This window comes from Dama dama, chromosome 5 (assembly GCF_033118175.1).
Source record: "Dama dama isolate Ldn47 chromosome 5, ASM3311817v1, whole genome shotgun sequence".
Classification (NCBI taxonomy): domain Eukaryota; kingdom Metazoa; phylum Chordata; class Mammalia; order Artiodactyla; family Cervidae; genus Dama; species Dama dama.
In genome coordinates, this window is record NC_083685.1 from 37,168,888 (window position 1) to 37,188,528 (window position 19,641).

Consider the following 19,641-nt stretch of genomic DNA (forward strand, 5'->3'; position numbering starts at 1 on the left):
TGATGCTTTTTTAGCATTATTGGGGAGAAAATAATCATGGTTGATGATGGAAGAGAAGAAATTATTTCAATCTAGTTAGTTCTTGAATATGATAATTCAACAAGTAAAGAATTCTGAAGCATACGTTTTATAATTTGAAAAAGACATAGTGTTTCTTGGTGCAGAATATACAGTCTTTTTAAAATAGTCGAGTGTTTGGGAATAGGTAAACAGATTTTTAAAACTGTATTTTAAAAAATCAGTTCTTCAGGTGCTGGGAATGTAGCTGATCGTGTCTTGGCTCAGCTCTTGACGGAAATGGATGGCATTGAACAGTTAAAGAACGTGACAATCTTGGCAGCTACCAATCGTCCAGATAGGATAGACAAGGTAAGGAAAGAAGGCAGTGTGTACATTGTATAATCAAGAACTGGATCATTTGATTATATTAGATTCTTTTTTTTTTTTTTTCTGTCAAACTGCTTTTTAATCAGTTTGTCATGTAGAGGATACTAAAAGATCTTAAACTAAAGGAAATGAAGAGAACAGAGAAAAAGTTTTGTTTATGTTTTTATTACTTATGGTTTGGTATTAATGAAACTATTTTATTATCCCTTGAATTTCCCCTCCCTCATTGTTGCATTAAACTTTCAGTATAGTTCCCTGTGGTATTGAAGTTCTGAAATTCGTTTTGTGTTTCATCTGATTTATTTTGAGAAGTTTTTTTTAATATTTTCATTCATGTTAAGATAAAATTCTGGATATTCACTAACTAGTTAGACTTGTTATTTTCAACAGTTTTTAGAACTCCTGACCTAGCAATTGCTCTCAGAGTAATTAGAATCAAAATGATAATGGGTTTTATTTCTCTTAAGAAGTTACTTAGACTATACCAATAAATTAAGCTATATAGGTGCAAAATCAATACTATCTGGCTGATGTAACAGAGAAGGCAATGGCAACCCACTCCAGTACTCTTACCTGAAAAATCCCATGGACGGAGGAGCCTGGTAGGCTGCAGTCCATGGAGTTGCGAAGAGTCGGACACGACTGAGCAACTTCACTTTCACTTTTCACTTTCATGCATTGGACGAGGAAATGGCAACCCACTCCAGTGTTCTTGCCTGGAGAATCCCAGGGACAGCGGAGCCTGGTGGGCTGCCGTCTATGGGGTCGCACAGAGTTGGACACGACTGAAGCGACTTAGCAGCAGCAGCAGCTGATGTGAAGAGCTGACTCATTTGAAAAGATCCTGATGCTGGGAAGGATTGAGGGCAGGAGGTGAAGGGGATGATAGAGGATGAAATGGTTTGATGGCATCACCAACTCAGTGGACATGAATTTGAGTAAACTCCGGGAGTTGGTGATGGACAGGGAGGCCTAGTGTGCTGCAGTTCATGGGGTCGCAAAGAATCAGAAATGACTGAGCGACTGAACTGAACTGATTGCTACCACTATTTTTCCCCCAAGTCATGTTTTAACAAATGAGTTCACTTAAATTTTAAGTGCCTAATTTATACTTAGTGTATAATTTTTTTAACAAGGATCTAAATTGAGAGTAAAAGTTTACTCCCAGGGCATCAACCAGTTTCTCAGCTTTTGTTAATGTTATTGCCTCATGTACATGGCCTTATAAACTTTTTCCTCCTTGTGCACATATATACAGACTTTCAGTTTTAAATATGGGATTTTTAAAAAAATCATCTTTTTGAAAATACGAAGGTAGGTTTTATATGGGAAGAAAGCCTTGCTTTTGTTCAATTTGGTATTTTGCTGTGTTATAAAGTCCCTTGGTTGAATGCAGATGAGAAAGCTTTGAACCTTAATAAATTGTTCCCTTTCTGATTCAGTGTTTTATAAGAAGCTGGTTGAGTTATGAACATCTGTAGGATCTGGTTTCGTACCCAGGCATCTCTCATGTCTGTTAAAAAAGATAGGGCTATATCTTAACAAGAATTATAAAAAGTTCTAAAAGAGACCTAAAGATGACCTAATCCCACCTTTTGGTTTCAGTGAATCTAGAAGAGTCATCTTTTTCCTGGTAAATACATATTGTATTTTATGATCTTTGTCTCCTAGTTACTATGGCCAATGAGCTTGAAAATTTCTTAGATTTCTTTCCCTGTAGTGTCTAATCTAATGGCCCTCTTTGGTATTTTAATGTTGTGTGTCATTGATGTTAGACACATTTCTTGAAGTAGGATTTGGGGCTTACTGTAAACTTCTTGGGTTCTTCTAAATCAAGCTATATAATTTAGCTTGATTAGTGCATGTGTTAAGTTTGTCTTACTGTGTAACAAGTTACCTCAAATTTAACAACTTCACACAATACTTATTTATTACTGTTTCTCTAGGTAGGTCAAAATCTGGGCATGGCATGGTGGAGTTGTCTGCTCAGGAACTCAACAAGTTGTTGGCCAACTATGTTCTTGTCCTTAGTTGGTATTTCTCTTCTAAGCTCACTTAATTGTGGCTGAATTCAATTCTTGTGGTTGCAGACCTAAGAACTAAATCTCCTTTCTAGCTGTCACCTAGGAACCACTCTCAGCCCCTTGAGACCTGCATGGCCCCTTCCATTGTCCCAAGATAGCAATGGAGAATTTCCATCATATTTTATCCATCTTATGCTTTAAATTTCTATTGCCAGAAAAAGCCTAGTTAGTGTCTTTTTAAGTTGCACCTGATCAAGTTAGGTCCATCAAGGAAAATCTCTTCACCTTCTAGTCAGCTGGTTCAGGACCTTTTTACATTTGCAAAGCCCTTCACAATAGCATCTTGACTGAGCTAGAATTCTTCCTGCCACAGTACTCTTCAACTTCTTCTCCAGCCCCTATGTGAGTTCTCTTCTGGGCACTAAGAATAACTTCTAACTTTCACAGAGGCAAACTTTGCCATTCATTTGATTGGGTACAAACCTGCTCCTTTGAAATATCCTTTTCTGTGGAGTCTGTCTTCTTCAGATGGAGTATTTCTGTGCCTTGTCTTGTCCAGATATATCTTTCTTCAGTTCTACATATAATCTCTCTTAAAATAGAAATGGATAAATGAATTTAAACTCCTTTATTTAAAGGATACATTTTTCATGTTCTTTATAAGTATAACCATAAGCCTATTGTTAATACAGTGGAATTGTTGATGTCATCTCTTTTGCTAACTTTTTGCTCTATAAGACCTAGATTGAACCTCAACCTCTTGTGTTTTGCATTAAGGTGAAATTTATCCTGTTTTTTACCTCCACCTGGTAGAAAAGACCTAAAGAAGTTTTTAAGATAAACCTAGAGATTATAAGTTATCTTGTGTCACTCTAAGGTTTTGGACCTTTATTCTCCTTCATCTTAGAATATGTCAAAACCCCAGAGGTAATGATAGATGACTTCCATTCTTTTAGGGATAGTTTTGTCTGTGGATATCTTTGCTCTCTTGGAGAAAAAGCTTAACCACTTTGGGCAGAACTTGTCTCCAAAGGTGGGAGACTGAAGGGAGGGAAGTGGTTCTTTTATACATTTCTTTTTGCATTGTTTTTAATGTGTTTATTGCTTGCTAATAATATTTGCCTTTGGACACAGATGTTCTACTTTATTATGGCAACTCATAAGTGGCAATCTTCAGTATCACAGACTTTGAGAAATTAAAGTTTGGGAAATAACTTCGCAAAATTCTTGTCATATTTTTGATTGTTTATAAAATATTACCTTTAATGTCTTGGTTCTAAAATCACCTAATTGTTGAAAATATGTGTTTTAAATACCAGTATTGTTACACACTGGTAATGCCTTTTGACTAATTAACCTTTGCTTAGGATGCATCAGAGAAGTGCAAACATATACAAACAAATGTATGTATATATGTGTACTTACACGTATGCTTGTTTGTGTGTATGCGTGCATCATATACACACACACGTATATACTTTGATTCATTTTTTAAAATTTAGAAATACAACTTTTTTACCAAACTAATCTTAGATGAACACATTTAAATTAAGATATTAAGAGTGTTTGTAATTATATGCTGAAACTTAATTTTCTAGGTCAGAGGGATCTAAAGGCCTTTACTACTCAAATTTTTCAAAATCTGTAGTGTCTAATTTGTAATAGATGAAATTATATAATTATGACTGGCAGCAAAGCAAAATTGGTAAATGGAAAACATATTTTGTGCTAAAACAATGGCTTCAAAATCATCAAGTGATACACGCTGTGCTTTCAAGTGCAACTGTAATTTAGTACATTGAACCATGGTCTAAATGGTCTGCATATGTTCCATGTTGTGCAAAAGACAGTACTTTAAATAATCAGTGATTTTTGTAAAAATGTTTTAATCATTTTCTATTTCAGGTAGAATTCCACATTCATATTTAGTATGAATTTTTCATTAACTGTATTCTTTCATTACTCAGATGATATAAGCTATATCACAAGTGTATTTTCTAGATTTTTTATGAACTATCATTTGTGTATTGTTTAATAGTACTATTGAAAGAAAAAAAGGTTTTAGCACATGTGTGATTAGAACATGGTATTCAAAATGTGCCCTGAATGTGTTGTTAGAAACAAAACAGTCTTAAGAGATCATTTAACAAAGAACAACTTCCTGTTTTGAAATGAATAGACGTAGTTTTCACCACCTGTCTTGTCTGGGAAAAACAGTTGTAGGAAGAGAATAGGCGGCAGGAGAATTAAAGTAAATTTCCTGTGCTGATGTTGAAAGGTAGAGATTTTGTTTTTGACGTAAATCTGGAAAGAAAAAGGATTGTTCTAATATGAAAGATATGATGCAGTTAGTCTAACTTGGGTACATTTAATTAAGGTGTTTGGCCATGTAAATTAGCTCACATTACTTTACAGTCCTGTTGCCTGTTGACTTACAACCTCTGTATCATGATGACCTTAAGTTAGTATATTGGAATGGAGAGAATTCTTGGACTGTCAGAGAAGTGAAATTGATATCATTCTATGTCCCATATATTGTGCATTTATAGCATCTTTTTTGGACAATATTTTAGTTTCATGTAGCATGGGGAAACTGATGCTGGAGTTTCCTGAGGATTCAGCAAGGCAAGTGAGACACAGAGCTCAAGAATCACATTCTCCTACTTCCTGCTATGTTATGTTTACACGTTAAGCACATTAGCTGCAATGTAGCTCTCTGGGCTAAGTGAAGTGATTGCTGGGAGTCTCCATTGGTATACTGAAGCCACCATAGACCTTTTACCCACTTATCCTCCTCTTTCAGCTTTTAGATGAGTGAAGAGAAGTTGCATCCTTTAGAGTCCATTTTACCTAAGAATGACAGAATGTGAAGGACAGATGAAGATAAATGAGATTGTGATGTCAGGTCATCGCATTGTGTTTAGATTGATGATGGCCTGGATTTACACAACAGCAGGAAACAGAGCAACAAACAATTATTTTTGATGCCCAAATAATGGTTTAAAGCTCAGACTCTGGGAGTTTATATTGTTCTTTGTTAGGCTGTAGCTTACATAGCGCCTTTAGAAGAGTATAGTATTCAATCCATAGTATTTCATGCACTTGTGTTGGATATTAAGGAAGAAATGATCATGTCTTCTTACCCTAGTGTTAAACAAGATTCAGAATTGATTAATTTTATGAATATTTTAAAATATAGTCCCTTTGGCTACTTTTAGTACTGATGCTTGGTATATAACAAGCTCTCAATAATGATTACTACTACAATTATTATATCTGGCCTGAAACCTAGTTTTCTTATAGTAGTAAATTTGTAGAATTTTAAAAATTATGCTGTAAGCCATCTATGGAAGAGATTGCTCAACTGAGGACATTTTTGTAAGTTATGTAGAGGTTGTGAGTGATTCAGTATTCAAAATTATTTTCTAACTTAGTATGTTTAACTCATGGAAGTTATAAACTGGAATTAATTTTCCTCCCAGTTTTTCTGAAAGACAGGTTGATTGGTTAAATATGTCATAATATTTTTATTTCTTAAATACTATAAATTAAAAGTTGATTTTATTGATATCTTTCTAACATGGAAAAATTAGCATGTTTAGAAATGTCAGCAGATGAGAAGCTAAATAGATGAGAAGCTAAATATGTGTAGCTTCCGATTTTCAAATGAATTGTATTCCAGAAATACCTTCAGACAGGTTAAAAATACGTTTGTGAACAGTTTTCCTCTCCACCCTTCCTAGTTATAAATTAGAAGTCCTATTCATCTGTTACTGCTATTCTCAGATAAGTCAGAACTAAAAAACAAGCTGCTTGATCTAAGAAACATTAAAAGTTTAAATGAATCATAATTCTTTACTTTCCTATAAGTATTTACAGGATGCTTTTTGATCTTTAATATTTATCAAAATGATATGGAGAGTCTTGGAGTGTTAGAAGGTAAGCCAGAGTGTGGTCAGATGTGGGAAGCTTCTTGCAAGGTCATTGGTCAGATGTGGGAGGCTTCTTGCAAGGTCATTTTCCAGTTTCAGCTTTACTGTCATTTTGTAAGACAGAAGTAGTTTTATTATTGTTGCTGTTTGTGTGTGGGGTTTTTTGTTTGTTTTTTTTAAAGCATTAAGTGTTTTCAGTATATTTATTATGGCAGCAGTTAACAAGGGTTACAGCTTCAGTAATGGGGGAATGGAATTTTGTCAGAGGTTGTATGCATATGTGGGTCATTGTCTCATTTAGAGGTTAAGATAAAGACTGTCTGTCCCAGGGGTCAGCAAACTATGGGCTGTGTGCCAGATCTGTTATCACTTGTTATTCTGCATCTCATGATCTAAGAATGGTTTTTACTTATTTACATGGTTGACAAAAAAGGTAATTTTTGTGATGTGAAATGATACGAAATTCAAATTTCAGGCCTCATAAATAAAGCTTTACTGAAACAAGGTTACACTATTTTTTTTTTCAGATTTTTAAGCTTTTTATATTATATTAGAATATAGCCAATTAACAGTGTGATAGTTTCATCTACACAGCAAAGGACTTAGCCATACATGGATATACATACATGTATCCATTGTCCCCCAAACTCCCTTCCCATCCAGGCTGCCACATAGCATTGAGCAGCATTCTCATGCTATACAGTAGGACCTTGCTGGTTATCCATTTTAAATATAGCAGCTAACTTACACTAATTTTTGATGTATTGTCTGTGATTTCATTTGCACTACTTAGTCATTATGGTAGAGACCTATGACTTATAAAGCTTAAATTATCACTTGGAACTTTTCAGAAAAAGTTTACTGACCATTGGTCTAGCCTTGTAAGCTTTTAGCAGTTTACTAAAGTCTCTAATGTCCATTGTTCACACAAGAACCACAAAGTTCTTCTAAAGGTTGTTTAAATATATTATTTCATAAATATATATGACCCATAAATATGGGTCAATATCATGCTGAGGTTAAAATAAACCAATAATAATAGAGAGATTATATTAACTTTTTGTTCTTTAAAGTACCTTCAATATCTTCTTGAACTTTTTTTTAATATTTCATCTTTAAAATACATTTTCTTGGACTAAATAATTATTTTTCCAATTGAATGACTTACGAAAATCCATAAATATAGAAGCAAAATTTTTATTATATGAAAAATAGTATTCATGACATCTCAATCTTAAAGTTGTATTGTTTTTTTGCTTTCTATAATTGTGAGTTGAAAGCCCTTTGTAGTGTTTTTCATTGTTGAGATTTTCAGACTAGATGTTTAAATTTTGAGGAGTTAAGACTCTGTAGATTCTTTGTACCTGATTTTGCTTTTTCATTTGTTTATGTGTGCCCCAGGGTGCCTGCAGGCTTCCCTGGTAGCTCAGTTGGTAAAGAATACACCTGCAATGCAGGAGACCCTGGTTCAGTTCCTGGGTCAGGAGATCCACTGGAGAAGGGATAGGTACCCACTCCAGTATTCTTGGACTTCCCTGGTGGCTCAGCTGGTAAAGAATCCACCTGCAATGTGGGAGACCTGGGTTCGATCCCTGGGTTGGGAAGATCCCCTGGAGAAATGAAAGGCTACCCACTCCAGTATCCTGACCTGAAGAATTCCATGAACTGTATAGTTAATGGGGACACGACTGAGCGACTTTGACTTTCACTTTTTAGTAAATCACATTTGATTATGTCACCATGCAAGTAGGAGTATGTTTAATCTTCTGTTAGAGTAGTAATAAAGTACATATTGTCCTTGATACACACATTCTAAAAAAATTATTTTTTTTAAGATTAGAGAGCAACTTGGACAACTTGATAGTCTAGTTATGCTTCTGATACATTGACCCTATTATAAAATTTCTACCCATCATTTCTCCATTCTTTATTTACTCACCTATACTGATGAGGAGTATGTTAACTCATGAAATAGACCACTTCATCTTTGACTCAGACTACTAGGAAACTCTTTATTCTACTGAGCAAGCAGCTGTTTTTCTGCCTAAAGCATCTACATACCAGCCTGAATCTACTCCAAAATGCTATAAAGAACAGTTTTTATTACCTCTTCTATGTAGTTCTTTATTTTTGAAATCTGTATTATGTGTCTTATTTTTACATTCCACTTCACAAACCAGTCTTTATGTCCTCCAGGCTTGGCATCTTGTTTTATTTCACATGATACCTTTATTGCATCTTTAGAAATCTTACTCTTTTGTTGTAGATACCACAATTTCAGAGAGAGAAAATAAAAAGTATCCAAATTGGAAAGCAAGATGTTAAAACTGTCACCATTTTACAGATGACATGATACTGTATATAGAAAACCCCAAAGACTCCACCAAATAAAGTATTAGAATTAATGAATTTAGTATATTAGCAGGATGCAATATTAATATACAAGTATCTGTTACATTCCTATATATTAACAAAAAACTATCAGAGAAACTAAGAAAGCTCTTCCATTTACAATTGCATCAAAAATAAAATACTTAGAAATTAATTTAAACATGGAGGTGAGGACCTGTACTCTAAAAGTTATAAGATGTTAATGAAGGAAATTAAATATGACTCAAATGGAAAGATATACTGTGCTTATGGATTAAAAGAATTAATATATTTAAATGTCCCTACTATCCACAGCAGTCTCAGTCAATCCCTATCAAAATTCTAGGGGAATTTTTCATAGAGCTAGAACAAATAATCCTGAAAATTTGTATGGACCCATAAAGGATAGCCAAAGCAGTCTTGTGAGAGAAGAACCAAATAGCAATCATCATGCTCCCTGATTTCTAACTATACTACAAAGCTGTAGTAATCAAAACAGTATGCTACTGGCACAGAAATAGACATATAGATCAACGGAGCAAAATAGAGAACCTAGGTATAAACCTGTGCTTGTATAGTCACTTAATTATGTCAGTGGTGTCATGAATGTACAGTGGGGAAAAGACAGTCTCTTCAATAAATGATGTTGGGAAAACTGGACAGCAGTATGTGAAAGAATCAAACTGGATCACTTTCTTATACTATGGCAAATAAACTCAAAATAGATTAAAATATAAGACCTAAAATTACAAAAGTCCTAGAAGAAAACATAGTAAGTTCTTTAAGATTGTTCTTAGCAATATTTTTTGAATCTGCCTTCTGAGGCAAAGGCAACAGAAGCAAAAGAAACAAATGGGACTACATCAAAATAAAACCTTTTGCACAGTGAAAAAAACTATCAATAAAATGAAAAGGCTACCACCTGCTGAATGGGAGAAGATATTAGCAATGACATATCCAATAAGGGAGTAATATTCAAAATGTTCAAAGAACTGATACAAGTCAACAAGTTTTTAACTCAGTTAAAAACTGGGCAAAGAATACACATTTTCCCAAAGTGGACACAGATGACAACAGACACTTAAAATGATGCTCAACATCATAGTCATCAGGGAACTGCAAATTAAAGCCACAATGAGATATTACCTTATACCTGTTAGAATGTTATTATAAAGAAGATAACAAGTATTAGCAAAGATTAAGTAGAACTGCCATATTACTCAGAAATTCCACTTCTCAGTATTTATTTGAGAAACAAAAACACTAATAATAAGAAGAGAGATGCATCCCAGTGCTTATTGCAGCATTATTTACAATAGCCAAGGTAAGGAAGCAACGTAAGTGCTCAATGATAAATGAGTGGATAAAGAAGACATGAGATCTAGATAATGTATACACATATGCATAGGGGCTTCCTAGCTTGTTCTCAGTGGTAAAGAATCCACCTGCCAATGTAGGAGATGGGGGTTTGATCCCTCAGTCGGGAAGATAACCTGGAGTAGGAAATGGCAACTCACCCAGTATTTTTGCCTGGAAAATTATGTGGACAAAGAAGCCTGCTAGACCCCAGTTCTTGAAGTCACAAGAGTCAGTCATGACTGAGCGACTGAGCACGCATGCATGCATACATATATACATGGAATATTACTAAGCCATAAAAAATTATAACCTTGCCATTTGGGACAACTTGGATGAACCTAGAGTGTGTTATGGTAAATGAAAAAAGTCGGAAAGATAAATACTGTATTTTACTTACATGTGAAACCTAAAAAGCGTAACAAATGAACAGACTTAACAAAATAAATAGATACAAAGAATAAACTAGTGGTTACTAGAGTAGAGGGGAGTGAGGGGATAGGTAAAATAAGTGAAGAGGATTAAGGGTTGTAAACTTCCAGGTATAAGTAAGTCATAAAGATATAATTGTACAGCATAGGAAATATAGTCAATAACATTGTTATAACTTTGTGTAGTGACATTAAGTAGATTTACTACGATGATCATTATGTAATGTATAAAAATGTCAAGTCACTATTTTGTATACCTGAGGCTAATATAATATTGGAAGTCAGTTATACTTCAGTAAAAATGAAATGAATAACTGATATACACATGAGTGAAATTCAAGGATATTTCTCTAAGTAAAAGGAAGTAGAAAAGATTATATATTGTATTATTCCATTTGTATGAAATTTCTAGAGAAGTCAAACCTGTAAAAATAAAAAACAGATTATTGTCTGATGCTAACCCTTGGAGAGCAGGAACAAACCAGTCAATCCTAAAGTCAGCCCTGAATATTCATTGGAAAGACTAGTGATGAAGCTGAAGCTCCAATACTTTGGCCACCTAATGCAAAGAGCTGACTCATTGGAAAAGACCCTGATGCCAGGAAAGATTAAGGGCAACAGGAGAAGGGGGTGACAGAGGATGAGCTGGTTGGATGGCATCACCGACTCAATCGACATGAGTTTGAGCAAACTCGGGGAGATAGTGAAGGGCAGGGAAGCCTGGTGTACTGCAGTCTGTGGGGTCAAAAAAAGTTGAACATGACTTAGTGACTGAACAACAACAGGCGTGGGAGAGGAGATTGACTGCAAAGCTGCTAAGGGAAATTTTCCAGATGCTGAAAATATAAAACTAGATTTTGTTGATGGTTGTACTACAAATATTGAATGTACACTTTAAATGAGTGTATTTTATGGTACATAAGTTATATCTCGAAATGAGCCTATTTAGGGGAAAAAAAAAAGAAATGAGACTGATACAAAGAGATCTTGGTTTCTAACTCAAGCTCTGTTGTTATCAAACAGTGTGTTCTTTGAGATTATTTAGTCTCTCTGGACCTCTATTTCTGTACCTATCAAAGATGTACTACACAATCCGTAATATGTCTTCAAGGTTCTCAGTTCTTTTATTTTGTGACACAGAAATAGATAGTAATAGAGATTCCAAATGCTGCATTAAAGGTTGATATTTACCAAACAAATTTCTGGAGTTTTTGTTTTGGCTTTTGAGGTTTTATGCTCCGTTTTTTTAAGTTTTTTTTTTTTTTTTTTCCCCCGGGTATCACCTTTTCAAATGTTCTTGTTTTTGAAAAGTTTCTTTCTTCATATGGGTTATAAAGTAAGCAAATATCATCCAGGTGCAAAAGTGGCTTTTCTTTTTAACCACTTGATTGTCAGAAAATGGGTGGGGGGGTGGTTGGAGAGCCATAAATCAGCCTTAAAGGTACTGTTGTGAAATAGAAAACTTAGCTGACAGTTGAAAAACACCTTAACTTCTTCCCTGAAAATTTATTACTCTTTAAAAAAGGAAAACTTGTTGAGCTGCATATTTTCTCTTTTCATAGTTATCTGTTCAGCCTGTAATATTGTGGTCTATTTACTATGCTGTTTAAAACCTTCTATTAATGTAAAAATAATTCTGAGTTACACCAGAAATGTCTGACTATGATTATTTAGAATTGAGTCATTTTTAAAGTTGAAAAATCTTCTCTTGGATTATTAATACCTATAGAATCTCATGTTTGGGAACTAATGTTAAGTGCAGCCAAGAACTAAATCTGAAGCCATTTTTTGACTATTTTAAAGTCAAATAGAAGAGCTAGTTTGGTGATTATTTTTAAAGTGCTTATGGAGGGTTAACAGTAATATTCCATATTTTGGTCTGGGATTATATTTTCTGTATGTGTTTGTGTGTTTGAAAGTGGTGTGCAAAAGTATCAGACAGGGACATATAAGAAAATTCAGTTCTTAAGGTATGTGCCATCTAATTTGAAATACAGGTAAATTTTGAAGTATTATAATCATAAAACATGAACAGCGTAAACTTTGTATGCAATAATTATTGGTGTATACATTAGAGTAAATTTGAAAAGTGGATTTTAGATCTCATACTTTGGTCTCTATTATCATCTGTGTTCTATATTTGACAATAAATTTGGTACTGGTATTGCAATTACTCTTTTTGAACACAAGATGGTGATGCTCACCTGAAATGTTTCATGCATGTAGGATGTATTGCTTTCATTTATTTTAGTCATCAATTGCATTTTAATTTATTCATTTATTTTACCTATTGATTGAAGTATAGTTGATTTACAGTAATTATGTTAGTTTCAGGTGTACATTATAGTGATACAGTATTTTTACAATTTATTCTCCATTAAAAGTTATCAGAATATAATGGTTATAATCCTCAGTGCAATACAATATATTTTTGTTGTTTATCTATTTTGTACATAGTAGTTTGTATTTCTTAGTCCGGTCATGGCATTCCATCCCATCACTTCATGGAAAATAGATGGAGAAACAATGGAAACAGTGACAGACTTTATTTTGGGGGACTCCAAAATCACTGCAGATGGTGACTGCAGCCATGAAATTAAAAGATGCTTGCTTCTTGTAAGGAAAGCTATGATCAACCTAGACAGCATATTAAAAAGCAGAGACATTACTTTGCCAACAAAGGTCCGACTAGTCAAAGCTATGGTTTTTCCGGTTGTCATGTATGGATGTGAGAGTTGGACTGTAAAGAAAACTTAGCACCGAAGAATTAATGCTTTTGAACTATGGTGTTGGAGAAGATTCTCGAGAGTCCCTTGGACTGCAAGGAGATCCAACCAGTCTTCCTAAAGGAAATCAGTCCTGAATACTCACTGGAAGGACTGATGCTGAAGCTGAAACTCTAATACTTTGGCCACCTGATGCAAAGAACAGACTCACTAGAAAAGATCCTGATGTTGGGAAAGATTGAAGGCGGGAGGAGAAGGGGACGACAGGATGAGATGGTTGGATGGCATCACCGACTTTATGAAATGAGTTTGAGTAAGCTCTGGGAGTTGGTGATGGACAGGGAAGCCTGGCATGCTGCAGTCGATGGGGGTCGCAAAGAGTCTGACATGACTGAGTGGCTGAACTGAACTCTTCTGAGTTTGTGTTTCTTAATCCTATACTAACATACCCCCTCCCCTCTTCTCTTTCCTCACTGGTAACCACTGATTTGTTTTCTGTATATGTGAATGTGTTGCTGCTTTGCTATATAGATTCATTTGTATTGTTTTTTAGATTACAATTACAAGTATCATGATACGGGATTGAACCCGGGTCTCCTGCATTGCAGGCAGACACTTTACCGCCTGAGCCACCAGGGAATCCCTGTCGCTCAGTCGTGTCCAATTCTTTCTGACCCCATGGACTATATAGTCCATGAAATTCTCCAGGCCAGAGCACTGGAGTGGGTAGCCTTTCCCTTCTCCAGGGGATCCTCCCAACCCAGGGATCGAACCCAGGTGTCCCGCATTGCAGGCAGATTCTTTACCAGCTGAGCCACAAGGGAAGCCCATAACAGTCTTTATCTCTGTCTTATTTCATTTTATATAAATAGCTCATACAACTCAATACAAAAAAAAAAAAAAACCCAAATAAAAAATGGGCAAAAGACCTGAATAGACACTTTTCCAAAGAAGACACACAGATAGTTAACAGACACTTGAAAAGATGTTCAGCCTCACTAATTTTTAGAGAAATGCAAATAAAAACCATAATGAGATATTACTTCACACTTCTCAGTATCGTCAAAAAGTTTACAAGCAATAAATGTTGGAGAGGATGTGGAGAAAAGGAACCCCTTACACTGATGGTTAGAATGTAAATTGTAGTCACTATGAAGAACAATATAGAGATTCCTCAAAAAAAAAAAAAAAAAAATCTAAGAATAGAGTTACCATATGATCCAGCAAGCAATCCCAACTCCTGGATATATATCCTAAAAAAACCCCACAAACTCAATTTCCAAGAAGATGCATGCATCCCAGTATTCATATTATTCAAGATATGAAATAAACTATTCACAACTAAGATATGAAAATAACCCGTGTCCATAAATGGATGAATAAAGAAGATGTGGTATATATATATATATATATATATATATATATATACACACACACACACACACACACACACAATGGATATTATTTGGGATCTGCTGCTGTTAGAGGCTTCTCCTCTGCAACTGATGAACAGCTTAAAGGAATGAGTGGATTTGGTTTTGCTTTGAAAAGTGGTTGAGGGCTTCCCTGTGGCTCAGTGGTAAAAAACTCATCTGCCAAGTGCAGGAGATATGGGTTCAATCCCTGGTCCAGGGAGATCCCCCGTGCCATGGATCAGTAAAGCTCACGCACTACAGCTACGGAACCTGTGCTTCAGAGCCTGGGAGCCACAATTCCTGAGCCCATGTGCTGTCTACAACTCCTGAGCCCGTGTGGTGCGACTACTGCAGCCCGCACGCCCTAGAGCCCATGCTCCCCAACAGAAGAAGCCACAGTGAGAAGCCAGTGCACCGCAGCTAGAGTAGCCCCTGCTAGTTACAACTAGAGAAAAGCCCGTGCGGCAGCGAAAACCCCGCCCAGCCAAGAGTAAATAAAATTATAAATAAAAAAAATAGTGGTTGAAATTTTTGTCTCTTCTTCTGTATAGCTTACTTAACAAACAGTGATTTACGTTTAACTGCAGGCTTATGTAGGTTGGGGTTTGGGGGAGTTGAGAACATTAAGAAAATGAAAATTTGAACAGTGTAGAGAGAATAGTCATTAGGCATATACTGCACATACCAGGCATGTGCTGGGTAATTTGCATATATTATCTAAGTGATTCTAGTTCAATGTAAGCAATCTATATTTTACACAGTACCAGTGTATTCCTTTGGAGAAGGAAATGGCAGTCCATCCCAGTATTCTTGCCTGGAGAATCCCATGGACAGAGGAGCCTGGTGGATTGCAGTCCATGGCGTCGCAAAGAGTTGGACGTGACTGAAGTGACTTAGCACACAGTGTATTCCTTAACTTGATAAACTGCAGGATTGGTAGTGTGTTCTCTCTCATAAGAACTATGGTATACCATCCATTAATAGCCCTATTTTAGTGAAGCTATCAGTCTTTGTCTTTTTTTAATAAAAGATTTCTTATATAGTTGAAGGCAGGAGGAGAAGGGGACGACAGAGGATGAGACGGTTGGATGGCATCACCGACTCAATGGACATGGGTTTGGGTGAACTCCGGGAGTTGGTGATGGACAGGGAGGCCTGGCGTGCTGTGGTTCATGGGGTCGCAAAGAGTCGGACACGACTGAGCAACTGAACTGAACTAGACTGATATAGTTAAATATATCCTTATCATACATACAGTAACTCTAATCCTAGGTGTTTGTCCAACAGAAATTAAAATATTTGTGCACACAAAGACCTGTAGTTTAAACTTTTTAAAGCAGCTTTATTTGCACTCACCAAAACAGCCCCAAATGTCTATCAGCTGATGAATAGATAAAGAACTTATGACATGTTCCTACAGTGAAGTACTGTTCAGCTATAAAAAGACATAAACTGATATATGCAACAAGATGGACGAAATCTTAGAATGGTCTTGCTGGATAAAAGAAGACATGTTACACAATGTCCCATTCATGGGACAGTATGCAAAAGGCAGGATGATAGAATCAGAAATCAGATTTGATAGTTGGAGGGAAGGGCCATGGACCACAGAGGGCAATGAGGAAACTTCTGGAATGATGGAAGTTTGTATTTTGGTTATATATATTTTGTAGTTTGTATTTTGATTATACTGATGATCATCGGATTGTATGTGTTTGTCAAAATGTTTCTGTCTATAAAACTAAAAATAGAGAATTTTACACTATTTAAAGTGAATTTCAATAAATGTGACCATTAAACACATTTGGGGGTGGGGTGGGGAAAGCAACACGTTTTAATTGTAAATGCAGTGGAAGAAAGGTCAACTTTATTTCAGCAACATTTTCTTCCCAGTAGTACTTTCTTGGACGTAAAGCCTCACACGTCCTGGCTCTTTTCCTAGCGTTTATCTTCTGATAACCCATTTATGCAGACCTTCCTCTGTCAGTGCCTCAGTAAGCTTAGAACTGCCTCAGCAGATTTTGCTTTCAGACATTGCTACCCAGCTTTGAGGGCAGAAGTATGTGTTAGAATTTTGATGCTGGGACAATTAGAGAATCTGGTTTCTTAACAAAAATTTGGCAAACTAGAGATTTTACAAATAAATATTTTAGAGAAGTTATTAAATACCAAAGTCATTTAACTTGTTACGCTTGTATCATGGACAGTTTTTAATCTAGTTTTTATTGTAATAAAGTATAATTAAAATTATGAAAATATACTTTTCCTTTCTTAATTTTTTAAACACTAGATTATACTCTTGTCTCCTGGAGGGGACAGTGCAGGTGAATCAGATCAGTGCTTTGGATCAGTCATTATATTGCATATCAAGTAATAGTGTTTACCTTCCAGTAAGGAAATGGCAACCCACTCCAGTATTCTTGCCTAGAAAATCCCATGGACTGAGGATCCTGGTAGGCTACAGTCCATGGGGTCACAAAGAGTCAGACACGACTGAGCAACTTCAGAAAAAAAATCTTTTAATCTCTTATGCCAATAAAATTTATGGTTCAAAGGTTACATTTGATGACAGACTTATTTAGTTATATTTTGTTAAGGAGAAAAGAAGTATAAGTCAATCATAATACTCATACCTTTTGGAAATCTTGATTCTCAAACTTTCTTTGTATTAAAGTACAAAAAAAGGGTTATGATCTAATAAAATAAAAACAAGAGGTGGTATAGTTTATGTAAGTAGACCGGTGAAGGAAATTAAATGTTAATGTGTGGGGCAGGTAAGCAAAATTATATTTTTAAGCACATTTTAGCATACTTTTGGAGATTTAAGAGTTCTCCTTCGCTAATCCTTTATTTTCAGGCTTAATGATGTACTCATTTCCCCCTCTGGATAAAATGTAGGTGTGCTCTTTCAAAAGCCAGTGGAAGGCTGATATTTTATTGAGTGCAGCGACTTTATGAGGTTGGTGCTGTTATTGCCCCTGGTTTACAGTTGAGGAAACTATTACTTTAAAAAATTTAAGTAAATTGCCTGCTTTGCTAGAGCTGGCAGTTTAACAAATTCACACAATTTCAAAACTCACACTCTGAACTACTAACTAAATTAATTCTTAAATTCTGTATCAGACTTAATGTCTTTGAATTGTTTGCTTATTTAATACTTTGAGCAGCTTCTGCATTTGCCTTTATTTACCTGAATTCAGTCTCTGGTATTTGCATCGTATTACCAGATGACAGGTAGTGCTGCATGTGTGTGTGTGTGTTCTCTCTCACAAAAACTATGGGATAACATTAGCTAGTGTAGTACCTTCTGTCCCAGTTTGAGTGAGTCACCAATTTTCACTTAAAAGAGAGAGGGAAAGGAAAAGAGAATGTGTTGTTATTGTTGTAATTATGTTTTGTTTATTTGAGTTAGTTGATTAGAATTGAAAAAGTAAATATTTGCAAATAGGTGATTAATTTGCCTTTATTCTTGAAGGAAATTTTAACTGAAGACTTAAGCCAATTAGATATAGAATAAACCAGGAAGAGATTGGAAAGCTCCTGTGTTGATTGCATGTTTTTTATACATTAAGTTTTATTGGAACACAGCCGCACTCATTATTTGTTTGGCTGACAGTCTGAAAATATTTATTTTCTGACCCTTGAAGAAAACCCCTGAACAAATTTTGGGACCAAAACTGTTCAGATAAACTATTTATGGCTTGGATTGTCATACAATAAATACTTATTGAGCATCTTTTATGTTCTAGGCCATGTGCTAAGTGATGGAGAGGCAAAACCAATGTTCTACAAACGTGTTTGACTCTCACTTTTATTACTAATTATAACACCAGTTGCAGAAAGCTAGTAGGAGTTATTAGAGCTATGAAATACTCATAAGACAGATCTAATTTCTGAAGCAGTAATGATACTGCATCTCTTAGGCAACAGCCTTATCAGTTATGACACTTCAGTTCCTTTTCTCTGGTTTTCCTGATTCTCTTCTAGGCTACTCAGTTGTTTATACACACACACACACACACACAGTATTTATTACCATATAGTTTACTTACAGTGTTTATTACTATCTCCCCTTGTCCCCGTGTTAACTCCATAAAGGCAAGGATTTCTGTTCTGTTTACTGATGTATTCAAGTACCTGGAAGACAGTAAGCAGTTAGCATGAAGCAGACCTGCCTTACATACTCTTCTTAATAGCTATATTATCTTACTTGGAAAGCATCAGTGCTTTCATGTCAGCTATAATTTTGTTGGTTGAACATGAAAAAAATTTGCAGGGCTAAATTGTGTATCTTTTTGTTTTATATGTTCTTTAAAAGTTAGATAACTAGTAAAAATCGTTTTGTGTAATTGAGTAAAATTATTTGTTGAAAAGAAAAGTGCACACTTTTATGTGCACAATTAAAACTTATGTTAACTGTTCTGATAACCTTGAGGAAGTAATGTGGTTGCATGTTTAATTACTGTTAAAATAATAAGAATAATTTCTCATAAAACTTCTTTTTCTCTTAGTTACGTTTGTAAGTATGTTTTGCTGATAGTTGATTACTCTGCCTGCATAGTTTGCAAAATTAGTAAGGAGAACAGTTTCTGAAGCCAAGTTTCCATGAGTTGATATTTCACATTAACTTTTGTGCCCTGAACCTGTATTCCTTCAGACAGTGAGAAAAGCCAAATGTTCTCATAAGCAGTGAGGATTTTCTTCATGGAAGACAAAGACGCAAAAGTGTATTCCAGATAAAAGTATAATGTGTATATGGAATGTTATAGGTAAATCTACCTATATAAATATGAATAAATGCTTTTAAGCATTTCATTGTAGGGTTTTTTCCTTGGTATTATTTTTAAGGTAAAAATTAAAATAAAAATTGAATATATGAAGGGAATCAGAAAAATCCAGAAATATTATGATTAATTGAGCAGGCAACAGCATCTGTAATTCTGATGACCCTGCAAAGTAGTATTTCTGTTTACTTTATGGAGATGAGAAAATTGATGTTC

At 35.2% G+C, this 19,641-nt stretch overlaps 1 protein-coding gene across 4 annotated transcripts in view; it reads left to right on the top strand.

The window, feature by feature from the left end:
* AFG2A (AFG2 AAA ATPase homolog A) overlaps window positions 1-19,641 on the top strand; it is a 330,277-nt gene that overhangs the window by 119,225 nt on the left and 191,411 nt on the right. For all 4 annotated transcript variants that reach the window (XM_061142299.1, XM_061142300.1, XM_061142297.1 and 1 more), the window contains exon 14: window positions 243-369. In XM_061142299.1, the coding sequence (XP_060998282.1) occupies window positions 243-369 (127 nt within the window). The remainder of the gene's footprint in view (window positions 1-242; window positions 370-19,641) is intronic.